Source organism: Ooceraea biroi, chromosome 8 (genome assembly GCF_003672135.1).
Source record: "Ooceraea biroi isolate clonal line C1 chromosome 8, Obir_v5.4, whole genome shotgun sequence".
Classification (NCBI taxonomy): domain Eukaryota; kingdom Metazoa; phylum Arthropoda; class Insecta; order Hymenoptera; family Formicidae; genus Ooceraea; species Ooceraea biroi.
Genome location: NC_039513.1, coordinates 13,439,139 through 13,452,182, shown reverse-complemented (window position 1 = coordinate 13,452,182; position 13,044 = coordinate 13,439,139). Strand labels below are relative to the sequence as shown.

Sequence of the window (13,044 nt, the reverse complement as noted above, 5' to 3'; positions counted from 1 at the left end):
AATAAAAACAAAAAAATACAAACTGTTTTATACAAAAATTTCATGGTACAAATGTCTCTATTTAATGACATCAATAAAAATTTTTTAAATAATTTTTTAAAACAATTTTTTCAAAAATTTATGTAAACAATTGTTTTTCAAAAATGTTATTAACTTCATTAAATACGGGCGTTTTTACCATGAAACTTTTGTATAAAACATTTTTGATATTTCGAATACTTTTCGAGATATATCGAGAAAAGTAATAAGGTGGTTGTAATAAGCTTATAACAAGAGTAGCAGCTAATTATTGTGAATTTTAGTTGCTAATAGTATAGACTACAAGATGAAAAAGAAAAGAACGCGGGATCTAGCGGGATCTGCAACTAAAGTCTACACGAAGTAAATATTAATTTAGGAAAATATAAACTTTGTCGAACTATCGTTATGTGTCGTAAAACAAACACGACAAGCGTTATTTCAAAAATGTAAATAAGAAAAATCTTCTACAATCCTCCAGGAAGAGCATCCATTTTGCAGAACTTGATTATCACTTTTATTTACAAAGTTATTAACACTCAAAGTTCAATGAAAATATTCACGCAATGCGTGAGAAACGTGTGTCGCCCATAAAGGCCTACTTTCAACTGACATACCTGCTCGACTTAAAATAGTAGGGGACTAAGGGCAACGGGATTCTATCCAGGGAACAGTCCTTTATCGATTCTCAAGGACAATAGACCCTAACTCGAAACTTCATTTTTCGATTTTTGACCAGCTTTTTGACAAAATTCCCCACTGTACGACGTCGTTAATCTGAAAATCTGTCAATCGTTGAATCGTGTCATCTGAAAGCAGACGCTTCGTTCAATTCCCATCGTATTGCTTAAAAGAGAAGATTTATCTACGCGTTATGAGCAGCGCTACGTATAAGTGAAAAAGTATTTCCGGTCTCTCGTAAAATCATATCGCTGGGAAAAAGTAGAGAACCTCAAGTAACTTGAGGTTCTCTAGGAAAAAGAATCTTTTCTGATCCACGTTGAGTCGTACTACAGCTTCATTTTTTTTTTATTGAATATATAAAGGGGTACAGCCAGGAGGAACAAGCCTATTGGCTACACTACAGCTTCATTCTTCGATCCAGAACAGTGGAGGCTCGTAGCGGACATTTTTGGAACTAAGTTTCTGTCATGTCGAACCCGCCAGGGAATACTAGGGAATCGATGCTAAGAAGAAGATTTTCACAGTTGTGACACTTGTGACTTGTGTTGTATGTGGTTGTGGCTACTTGGCTAGTGCTTGGTCGACGAGGAGATTTATCATTTATTTATTGACGAGTGTTGTCGAAGAAGTGAATCATGGCCCAGGATGATAGTTCGTGGAAAACGCAGAGTTTTCGGCAAAGCGTTGTTGCAAAAATGTGAGTTCATTCATCGTTAGACCATAGAACACATTGCCCCCTGTCACTGGCATCATTACTTAACAAGTAATCTCCTCTAAAGCTTTTATCTAAATGTATTCTTTGTACTATGCGCAAATTATTATTGTATTAAATTTATATTACTTATCTTTTTGCCAAGGAAGGAAGGAACTTGGTTTACAATAAAATAAAAATCTTATTCACACTTCTCCACACTTTCCCTGCTTTCCTCACCTGCCTACTTCATCTCACTGTGCAGATTTATTTATTTTATTTATTCGTACCTGTTCCACTTGTTTTCTGTGTTCGTACATAGACTACTGTTTCAGTGCAAATCTCCTTCCTTCTCTTTCACTTTGTAGAATACACTGTGATTAGAAGAAACAATCTTGATCCTCTTTTGTTCATTTGATGCATAATTGTAATTGCAAACATTTTCACCCACAGAGATGAAGCTGTACAAGTATGCAGGATGCCCACAACGAGGAGTGGCATCGAAATGGAGAATCATGTCTTCCGCAAAGCAAAGTCTAAGGTCTGAAATTGTACTCGAGACACTCGTACTATGTTTTAATGTTATGCAAATGCAGTTTACTGTTTGGTGCATCTGCAATTTTTTTAAATTTATTTTTAATTTATGCTTTAAGAATCTACTTTATTACTATTTTTATACTAATTAGTATCAGCGATAATTACGATGATGACTGTTAATTAATTGCATTATAGATAAGATTATTCTGCACGTTAGATCATCTATCATCTTAGATAAAAATTAATTTTTAATGTTTAATAAATATTTAATTAATATTTGTCTCGTTACAGGAGGAGTACCTGGGTTTTGTCGCCAGACTGATTCTACATGTCAGAGAAATGAGTAATGTTTCTTCGTAACTCCTAGTTCTTACATTGTTTAGCACCATAACAAATTTTCGACGTGTCTTGTCAATAAAATTTTATTTTCCGTACATAGACTCCAAAAAAGATGCGGCAGATAATGCACCTGGTGCTGCTGGCAGTAATAATCCAGGTATGCAGGATCCAATTGGCGCTCTCCAGACACTGGCTCGCCAGGGAACAGGAAACAACCAGATGATGGGCATGGGAGGTCCGGGTCCCAATCATCAGGGTATAATTCCGCAACCAACCGCAAACACTGCGACTAACTGTAAATAATTAATATGTTCATTTTATTTTATTTAAATTTATCTTTCATGCAATCGATAGTGCTTGCACAGTAAATTACAGCATAAAGAATGTAATATGTTTTACAAAAATATAAGTGTTAGATCAATGCGAAAGATTGTCGCATTTTAGTAAAAGTCTTAAAGGATTAAAGTAAAGTTTCAACTTTCTATTTGGATTCGGAGTTTTTTTAAATCTGGCATGATGTGACTATCTGGATTAATAAAAATTTAAAAAAATTAGTTCTTAAACTCTATATTCTTGTCTTCTCCATATAAGGAGTAGAGTAAATCCTTTGCCTCAATAATTTGCACAATACCACCTTTATATTTATGTTAAAAATAATATTTATATCTATAAGATATAATTGTAACAAACGCGTCGTACTTAATAAATATCAAGTCAAAAAGTTACAAAAAAATACATAAATAAATTTCTCTGTACTAGTAAGTGAAAATAATAATTTAATTGGAACCTTTGGGTTGTGTGCGTGAAAGACTAGATGCTCAATAGTAGACTATGACAACAGTAAATATTTTGATGAACTTGGGCGGGGTATGGAAACTGGAACATACCCCAAACTATCACTGTGTAGTTGACTAGCTGTTGAGCACGATGGTATAAGTGAATATTTCTCCGTGAATAGATATCCGTAAAAGTATTCGTTAAAATTTATCACATTATCGTGTTAAGTAACTCGGTAATCTCTCTCTATATATGTGTATAAATGCCCATTATACGCCAGTGAGATGGAGAATTTTTTGAGTTATCATCCAGATTATTATTATTATTGCGACGACATTTATTACGGAGACCCTCGTTGCGATGAAACTTGTTACGAAAACACTTATCGCGATGAAACCTGTGATGAAAGAACTTGGTACAGAGAAAATTGTTGCGAAGAAAGATCAATTGATATTAACTTTTGGAATAATTTCAGAGATGAAGACACGAGTTAGTATTTAGTGCATTTATATTGATTCAACTAAAGTATATTCACAGATTTTTAATTATAGTTTTATGTTTGAGATTTTTCCTATTTCCTTACAGAAAAATTAAAATTTCTTTGTATGTGTATTATTTTTGTATTAATGAATAAAAGATGGTATGTAATGTAATTTTGAAGATGTGAAGATATGTATGTCAATAATTTAATTAGCAAAAAATATTAATAATTTATTTTTTATAATTGCTTGAAAATTCTCTTCTCTTCTTGTTGCATAAAGTGTTGCAAAGTCTAAATCAACGCCCTGGGCAACCCATGAACATGCCCGGCATGCAGAACAAAATGCCTGGTATGAACATGATGCCAGCGCAGGCCGGTGGTCCGATGGGTCACATGGGCCCAATTCAGACTATGCAGAATAATCCTATGCTGACGCAAATGAATCAGATGGGACAGGGGAATATCCCTCAACAGATGAATCAAATGGTGCCGGGGCAAATGGGACAGTTGGCTGCTGGACAGATGCAACCGAACATGCAGGTACAGATTTCAGTTGCTGCACTCTAGTACAATATGCGTATGCAAAAAAATATTCAGAAGGAGTATTGATGGAGTTTATACTTGCTTCCGTCGCAGTCGCAAATGCAGAATCAGCTGCCGAATCAGATAAACAATCAAATCGGAGGTCCAATGGGTGGCATACAGGCCAGTATGCCGCAGCAAATGAATCAAATTGGTCCTGGGCAGTTAGGTCCCGGCCAGATGCAACAGCAGTTGAATCACATTCAGAGAAAGGCACGTAAGACACTGGCTTCTATCGTCGTTCTCGTTATCGCGATATATTTCCTCGTTGGTAACTGTATTGACGTAATTATTATTTCTGTCCTTAGCCGGCTGAAATGATGAACGCTGGCTTTCCCGGTCCACGCAACGTCACGCCGAATCAGTTCCTGAGGCAGAGCCCGTCTCCGTCAGCGCCGAGTCCAGCTGGCTTAGGAGCACCATCGAGGTAAGCTTAGCGCGTAACTTAAATATTAATTTTTAACATGCTTCCGTAATCATCGTATTGTATAAAAATATTATTTTTGTAGCAATCAGATGGTAGCGTCGCCCGCTCTAGTGCCGTCACCGAGTCCTCAGCATGCCATTATGACAGGACCGTCTCGTTCGGTTAATTCCGTAGGTGAGTTTAGATAATTTACGATATTAATGTTATAGATATAAGAATAAAGAAGAAATCGAAGGAATTAATTAAACGACGCGCTGAAAATCAGGCATGGCACCCTCTCCAAGCAGCTCGTTAAACACTCCCGGAGGTGTAGGTGCCACACCGAGCCCTCAGCAAGAAGATCAAGCCTACAGGGATAAAGTCAGGCAACTAAGCAAATATATCGAGCCATTACGGAGAATGATCGCCAAAATGAGCAGTGAAGGAAGTAAGGAAATAAACACCGTTATAAATAATTAATAAATAATTATATACATGCGAACAAAATATCTAATTCCAAGAAATTAAATTTTTTAAAATTGTGGAAAGGTCTTTCTTGTTCAAGAATGGAAAATATCGTGAAAAAAGCATCAAAAACTAATGGATAATCTTTTTAATACTGAGCGATTTGCGTAAGTAACTTTTACTACTTGTATCTTTTGTTCACTCTGCCGCAGACGTCGATAAGCTCAGCAAAATGAAGAAGCTCCTGGAGATCCTGTCGACCCCCAGCAAACGCATGCCCTTAGACACGCTGCTGAAGTGCGAAGTTGTTCTGGAAAAATTGGACTTCAAGAGGGGAGACGGTAGCGTGGGGCCACCGGTGACGACGTTGAAGGAGCACCAGATTTTCAGCCCGCTATTAGAGGCGGTAAGCGCGCATCTCCAAAGCCCGGTGATCAATCACACGTTACAGCGTACTTTCGGGCCGTGCCTAGACGCTTTGTTTGGACCGGAGATCAAGTGAGTGCAATTATAATGTCCCGCAAAAGCGAATTATGTCAGATTAATAAATTTCATCTCGACGGATCCCCGAGAACTAACACACATTTAATTATAAAAACAGAAGTCTGCCAGCGCCATTGAAGAAGCACAAGATTGAAGAACCGTCTAGCGAAATACCGGACGTGTTGCAAGGGGAAATAGCTCGACTGGATCAGCGATTCAAGGTACGCCACAACTTTATCCCGAGTAAATAATTCGTACTTTTTTTTCTTGATTAAATATTATGCTTGATTAAGAAAATGACTCCGCAAGCATTGTTGGGCATTTTCTGTCTACAAAGATAGAGATTCTAAATTTACGTTGCACAATTATCAAACTTGCATAATTTTCTTCAGGTCAGCCTAGATCCGGCGCAGCAAAGTGGATCCAAGTGCATACAACTAATATGCTGGCTCGATGATCGTCATCTTCCATGCGTGCCGCCGATCTCGGTCACGGTGCCCGCTGACTATCCGTCGACGCCACCTCGCTGCGTCATGGCGCCGCACGAGTACGAAGCGACGACGTTCCTCTGTGCCGTGCAGAAAGCTTTAAACGCCCGTATCGCGAAGTTGCCGCGTCGCTTCTCGCTCTCGCAACTGTTGGACACGTGGGAGATGAGCGTGCGACAGGCGAGCGCGCCGAGGGAAATGCTCGTCACTGCCAGTACAGTACTGATGGGTTTATAGTATAGTTTTGCGCATGAATCCTCTCCTTTATAATCCCCTGAGTGTGTGTTATAATTTTTTTTCCAGTTTTATATAAATCTACCGTATTTTTAATTATGTATTGTAATAATTTTATTATGTAATTATGTAACTACATACGTAGCGTACATACACTTTACAAGCATATATTCATATTTGTATATGTAAAAATATATGTATATGTATATATACAGTCGCCCGCGAGTGTGCATCTCCCCGATATCTCCACCGTTCATTTATTATAAAAATTATATCCCGCGCGCGGAAAGAAATTCATAATTACATCATTTTCGCTCGCTAAAGCTTGGAAGCCGTTTCCGCCTGTTGAGCGAACCCGTTCGACAATATATCGTTGATCTCGTCGGGCCGAAATTCCAATTCACGTAGGATCTCCACGGTATTCTCGCCGGGCTGTACATTCCTGCCGGCGCCCACGGGGATGCCGGGTGTGCGAGACAGGCGCGGGGCAGGATTCGGGAAGACCTCGTTCTCCAACGTGGTGAACGTTCGCCTCTGCCGGTTGTGGCTGTGCGACGCGGCGTCTCTCAGACTCAGCAGCGGCGTCACGCACGCGTCGGTGCCGTCGAATATAGCGCACCATTCCGCCTGAGTTTTCGTCCTGAAGATCTCCGCGACCCTCTGGCTACTCTCCTCGAAGTTCTCGTACTGCGGCAGCTCGTCGCTCGAGAGACCCAGCTTCTCCAGGAAAACTTCGTAAAATTGTGGCTCGAGCGCACCGACGCACATGTACTGCTTGTCCTTCGTCTCGTACGTGTCGTAAAAGTGAGAACCCGTGTCCAGGCTGCGCAGGATGGCAATAATTATATAAAATAGAATGTGTGTTATAAACATTTAAATATATTTAAACTCTGGAGCAACTCTGGAGCAGTTACGCGGTTGCAGGAGGCACTTACATATTTTTACCGCGAGGATTTCCCCATAAATTCAACAGCTTTTGCGATCGGAACAGCCAGGAACCCAGGTACGCGGATCCTTCCACCATCGACGTGTCTATCACCTGTCCGACGTTGCTCTTACTTCGCTCGTACAGCGCGAGGACGATTCCAAACGCGCACGTCAAACCACCGCCACCGAAATCAGCGGCAAGGTTGACGGGCGGTGTAGGCTTCTCGTTGTACCGTCCAAGTAAAGACAGTACTCCTGCATCAACAAATTTGTATCATAGTTCCTGTCTCATCCTGTTGCTTCAGGCAGAAATTTGTATTTAATAAAATTATATTTAATAAATTATATTACCAGACAGGCCCAAATAATTGATATCATGGCCAGCCATATCCGCGTAGGAACCCTCTTGACCGTATCCAGTCAATCTGGCGTATATCAACTTTTTATTCGTTGCCATAAGGTCCTTGGGCCCAATCTTTAACTTTTCCATAACACCTGTTAAACACATATAATAATATTGCATTTACAGATTTACCCAAATTTATGATTCTCAGATAAATCATGTATTCACAATTTTAACTAGAATCTCAGAAAAATCAGAGTAAACATTGCTAACATGAGGAATACTATTCGAAAAGCAATTAGCTTAAGAAAGATAAGTTAAGATCAATTAATTATATATTGTATATATATATACCTTTTCTGTAGGTATCAATAACAACATCGCTCTGGTTGCTTAACTTTTTGAAAATGTCGACACCCTTTTTGGATTTCAAATTTAAAGCTATCGATCTCTTTCCACAGCCCAAGCAGTCGAATGCTGGAGCACCGATCTATAGAGATAAAGATTAAAAATAATTATATTGTATAAATCCTCAATTTTATGTTTTAGACTGACGGTTTCATTCATGCTTCAATATAAGCTGCATGGAAATTGCAGCAACATTTTAGCAATATTTGTTTCTCCATTACCTTGTCTACTCTAATAACAGTTGCCCCAAAGTCTGCTAAAATCATTCCACAGAAGGGTCCCGGAGCAAGACCAGCTAACTCCAAGACCTTTATTCCCTTTAGAGCCATCACGCTTCGGTTGAATTGAAAATCAATGAAACAATTCAGTTACAGAGCCACTTAAACCTCTATTTGAAAAGTCTTTACTCCAAGGCACTTTCGTTTTAATAAAAAAAATAGATCACATTTGTGTCTCACTCACTATCAATGTTTAACTGTTACATTATCGCATTGCATTTATGATCAGTTATTAGCATATCATTTACTGACTACTTGACCACGATCATACATATTCATCAATACATATGATGACTTTGCACTATCTTAAATGCTAAAAAATTATCAGAGTGATTGATGAAGGGTGAAGAAATTATAATAATTAATAATAAAAAATTATAAGAATTATCGATGATCAAGTTCTCTAGATCCTGGCAAATCAAATGAAGCAATTAGAAATTACTGTAAATGACTACTGTAAATGATAAAATAATAACGGACTTTGTTCAGACTTCGGATTTATCTGAATCGAAAATAAACACAAGATAATCTTCGAAGGTTGGAAAGCAAGAAGTAAGTCTAGATGGTTCATCGCATACAAATGCTGTTTTATTTTTAATTTTTTATAAATTCAACACCAATTACAAATTTAAAAAAAAGAGACGTTATCACATTACTGTTTCCTTGCAGTTAATTAATTTTTTTATGCACGTGCATCATGTGTAACAAATTATTCGAGCTTTATATATAAAAACGGGCTATGAATACCGGCCTTAAAGGCCGGTGCATTCTGCAATCGCGAACCGCTAGATGACTCACTATTTGGCGCCCTTTTTGACGTCAAAGGGCCACCCGAGCTCCGACACTTGGCAGTCTTGAGTGACATCATGTTTCATATAGTGTTTGATTGATTGATTATTTATATTATTAGCGTACGCTCATGGATTTCTAATTGACGTAATTTAAGGTTGTTTTATATCGTGCAGCGTTTACCGTAATCGTTTTTGTTAATTCGTTAACGGACCGTGCTTTATCGAAGAATAATTACACGGTTGACGCAAATTAGTGATGTTTTGATGTGATTGCTTCATTAACGTTAAATAATCAAGTGTTTCCACACATCTCTACACATTTCACGTCTTGCGACAGTTCCAATAATGGCTAATCATGGTACGACACACGAATAATCGAATTTAATTGCATGCGTACATTATTGCATCCAGGTTATGTTTGCGTTTAATTGCTAATCGAATTTATCCCAATTTTGTCAGAAGAGGACAAGAGCGAGAGCTCCGAGATGGAAGTCGAGAAGGAAGGAGAGGAACCTGAGGATCCCGACAAGATATTGGTTATAGATCCTAATAGCGAGGTTTGTCACCGTTTTATAAAATATATAAACTAATTATAATTAAAATTAATAAATTTTATCCAACCTGGAAATCAACGCTATTTGTTGTAACTGTTTCATGATGACTGTTTTATGACAGTTACACATTTTGTCAATGTGTTTCAGGAACTAGATTTCAATCACTCGAGATTAACCAAACTAGAAAATCTGGAGCCACTGACGCAGATACGAAAACTGTGCTTTACGTGGAACCTGATTAAGAAAATAGAGAATCTTGATACATTCACCACTCTGGTCGAACTAGAATTAAGGGATAATCAGATCATGATCATAGAAAATCTGGACGCTCTCACAAATTTAGAGTATGTTTACTACGTGTGCGATAAGACTAACGAGTACATTTAAATGTATTTATTATCTGTGCATGTGTATAACATATATTTTTTATTCATGGATTTCAGGGTTCTAGATCTGTCATTCAATCGCATCAAGAAGATCGAGGGATTAGATAATCTATCGAATCTAGAAAAACTATTTTTATCGTCGAACAAGATCTTGCGTATCGAAAATGTCGCGCACCTGGCGGACCTCAAGACGCTGGAATTGGGCGACAACAAGATACGCGAGATCGAGAATCTGGAGGGCCTGGAGAAGCTCACCAGTCTGTATCTTGGTAAGAACAAAATTACTAAGATACAGAATTTGGAGAGCCTGCAGGAACTCACGTTATTAAGTGTACAAAGTAATCGGATTACAAAGATCGAGAATATCGAAGCGCTGAAGAAGCTGGATCAGCTGTACTTGTCTGAGAACGGTATAACGTGCATAGAGGGTATAGAAAATTCCCCCAAACTGACGACGTTGGATCTGGCCAACAACAAGATCAAGAAGATTCAGAACATGGATCACCTGGAGTGTCTCGAAGAATTTTGGGTGAGGCAGTCGACGTGCGATTTTACATCGTAATATTTTACTTCATTGAAAAAAAATTCCACAGATGAACAATAACGAGATTGAAGACTGGAACACGTTGGAGGGCCTGACGGCGAACAAGAAGCTGCAGACCGTGTATCTGGAGCACAATCCCATCGCGAAGGATCCGAATTACAGAAGGAAGGTCATGTTACTACTGCCGTGGCTCGAGCAGCTGGACGCGACGCTCTGCAAGCGGAAAACGGGCTAACGGTGGCGGGAGTAACACTAAGTCGAGCGCAGCAGTAAGCATGATTCGAGAAAGTATCCATTGTCCACGGAGGATCCAATCCACGTGGCGCAACGCGAACAAACCTATCGTTACGACCACCTTTTGTAGGCCCAGGTACACGCGAAGGCTTTATGATGTAAGATTAAGGATATCGCTTGTGTATCAAACACACTTTGCAGGTGTTCGCTCATCATGGAACCGACTAATGTTAAAATTTATTTAATAGTTTACTCTTCTCTCTCTCTCTCAATGTTTCCCTCACCCTGGGTGAAAAATGCGAGAGATAATAGATCCTTGTCGTTGACACACACTCTACTTCAAGCGAGTCTTAACATGCGTATGTACTTCCGCTTCCTCTAGTCTAATCGTATACTACACTATGCATTTGCGTTGGAACTTGTCACACTCCCTGCATGCGTATCACCACGAGAATGGGGTAATTCCTTTGGTATCTTTATTATCTGTAAAACGATCTATTTTCTTGGAAGGTATATATATTCTTTATAATCAAGATTAATACATATATTGTTATAAGAGCGAAATATATAAATATATATAATTTATATTCATTTTACAGCAGCATAAGGGAAAGCTTTTTTGTAATCGCTACTCCGTTGAGCTGCCTTGAGAATAATCACTGTAACACTGTAACCGTACGAAGCGTTTTAAGCATAAAAATAAACTACTTGAATGTCTCGAATGCGTTCAACAGGATCGTTCTGTTTTAAATAGTGATCTGCGCTAGCGATAGCAAGTGGGAACAATTATCCTCCAGAAGGCTCTCCCAATTATCTCGTGCGTCATCGGCGCGTGATTATCAAAATGTTTTGTCGGTTTCATCCGTGAGATTGCAGTCGCGATACAACAGTTGTGCTTTCCGTCTCTCTCTCGGAGCCTATGCTACGAACTTAGGCAAGGGGGGTTATGAGATTTGCGGTAAGGAGAGGCTGCTGGCAAATCGGGCGAGTTCGGCTGTTCTCGACATCGCCCGAATGATACTTGATAAAGTTTTGTAAAGTTATGATACTGAAATTACATGTACGATGAGTTATTGTGTTGTGTCGGAATGTAGCAATCGCATTAATACAAAAAGGAAAAATTGGCAACAACTTATGAAAGAAAATGATCCCAAAATTTCTTTTCACCTGTAAGTAAAACATACAATTGTAGATTATACACAATGCCGGTAAAACGTTTCAGATATTGTTATGTGTTTATTATTATATTCATATGAATAATTGTTCGATAACAGTTTTTCATTTATAGTTGTTATATATATATATATATAGTCAAATCGTATATATTAATATTAAATATATGAATTAATAAAAACTATAAATGAAAAACTGTTATCGAACAATTGATAACAGTTTTTCATTTATAGTTTTTATTAATTCATATATTTAATAATAATATATACGATTCATATGAATATAATAATAAACAAGCCAAAATTCTTTCTTAACACAATAATAATAAATTTAAATAATAATAAACACATAACAATATCTGAAACGTTTTACCGGCATTGTGTATAACCTACAATTGTATGTTTTACTTACAGATGAAAAGAAATTTTCGGACCATTATTTTCTTTCATACGTTATTGCCAATTTTTCCTTTTTGCATTAATGCGATTGCTACATTCCGACACAACACAATAACTCATCGTACATATATATATATATATATATACAGGGTGTTTCCTAAGTAAGTAGACAAACTTAAAGAGGATATTCCTTGGCTTATTTTAAGAAGAAAAGGTCATATAAACATATGTCCTAAACTGCTTTGTTTTCCAAAAAAGTACATCACTGTTTTCGTTCACTTTGCGGATAGCGTGCTTTTGCAGTACGAGTCAACAGCGGTGGGGATGGAGTGGGGATGGTCAATTTTTGAACAGGAAGCTTGCCAATCGATGGATCGGTCGAGGTACTCAAAGACCAAACCATTTATGGCCTGCAAGATCCCCAGACTTAAATCCAGTAGATTTTTTTCTATGGGGACAGCTTAAATCTTTAATTTACGCTACACCTATTCAAAATGAAGAAGATCTCAGAAATCGCATAATAGATGAATGTGAAAGAATAAGTAACACTCTAGGTATTTTTGAGCGTGTACGTCAATCAATGAAAAGGAGAGTTGAGGCGTGTATCATGGCTGCAGGTGGACATTGTCAGCAGTTACTGTGATGTTATTATTTTTCTTTTTAGTTACTATTTTCTTTTTCGTTATAATTTTTCTCTTTGGTTACTATTGTTTTTCATTTGTTTCATTTGCAATAATGCAAACTGTTCTATAATAAACGAAAAGTGAACGAAAACAGTGATGTACTTTTTTTTGGAAAACAAAGCAGTTTAGGACATATGTTT

At 37.9% G+C, this 13,044-nt stretch overlaps 3 protein-coding genes across 5 annotated transcripts; 2 read left to right on the top strand and 1 right to left on the bottom strand.

Annotated features, from left to right (window-relative positions):
* The first annotated feature begins 1,337 nt into the window (after window positions 1–1,337).
* On the top strand, window positions 1,338–6,398 carry LOC105275034 (mediator of RNA polymerase II transcription subunit 15). Of its 2 annotated transcripts, XM_026971880.1 has the most exons (12): window positions 1,338–1,399; window positions 1,847–1,934; window positions 2,222–2,273; window positions 2,370–2,564; window positions 3,808–4,067; window positions 4,164–4,322; window positions 4,418–4,536; window positions 4,619–4,710; window positions 4,802–4,963; window positions 5,193–5,478; window positions 5,582–5,684; window positions 5,856–6,398. In XM_026971880.1, exons 1-12 carry the CDS (start codon window positions 1,338–1,340, stop codon window positions 6,186–6,188), a joined length of 1,911 nt encoding a protein of 636 aa, XP_026827681.1. In that variant the 3' UTR covers window positions 6,189–6,398. The 2 variants fall into 2 exon arrangements, with proteins under 2 accessions (XP_026827681.1, XP_026827682.1); XM_026971881.1 differs by lacking the exons at window positions 1,338–1,399; window positions 1,847–1,934; window positions 2,222–2,273; window positions 2,370–2,564 and adding an exon at window positions 2,578–3,535 and having other exon boundaries at window positions 5,856–6,188.
* LOC105275033 (alpha-methylacyl-CoA racemase) lies at window positions 6,282–8,867 on the bottom strand. The gene is made up of 5 exons (XM_011331635.3): window positions 8,085–8,867; window positions 7,810–7,945; window positions 7,464–7,607; window positions 7,121–7,367; window positions 6,282–7,008 (listed from the first exon to the last, which is right to left on the bottom strand). The coding sequence occupies exons 1-5, from the start codon at window positions 8,190–8,192 to the stop codon at window positions 6,504–6,506; spliced, it is 1,140 nt and encodes a 379-aa protein (XP_011329937.1). The 5' UTR covers window positions 8,193–8,867; the 3' UTR covers window positions 6,282–6,503.
* Window positions 8,868–9,034: 167 nt separating this feature from the next.
* LOC105275035 (protein phosphatase 1 regulatory subunit 7) lies at window positions 9,035–11,372 on the top strand. 2 transcript variants are annotated; one of them, XM_011331639.3, is made up of 5 exons: window positions 9,035–9,290; window positions 9,395–9,489; window positions 9,634–9,830; window positions 9,930–10,401; window positions 10,466–11,372. In XM_011331639.3, exons 1-5 carry the CDS (start codon window positions 9,278–9,280, stop codon window positions 10,649–10,651), a joined length of 963 nt encoding a protein of 320 aa, XP_011329941.1. In that variant the 5' UTR covers window positions 9,035–9,277; the 3' UTR covers window positions 10,652–11,372. The 2 variants fall into 2 exon arrangements, with proteins under 2 accessions (XP_011329941.1, XP_011329940.1); XM_011331638.3 differs by having other exon boundaries at window positions 9,038–9,290; window positions 9,392–9,489.
* The last annotated feature ends 1,672 nt before the right edge of the window (window positions 11,373–13,044 follow it).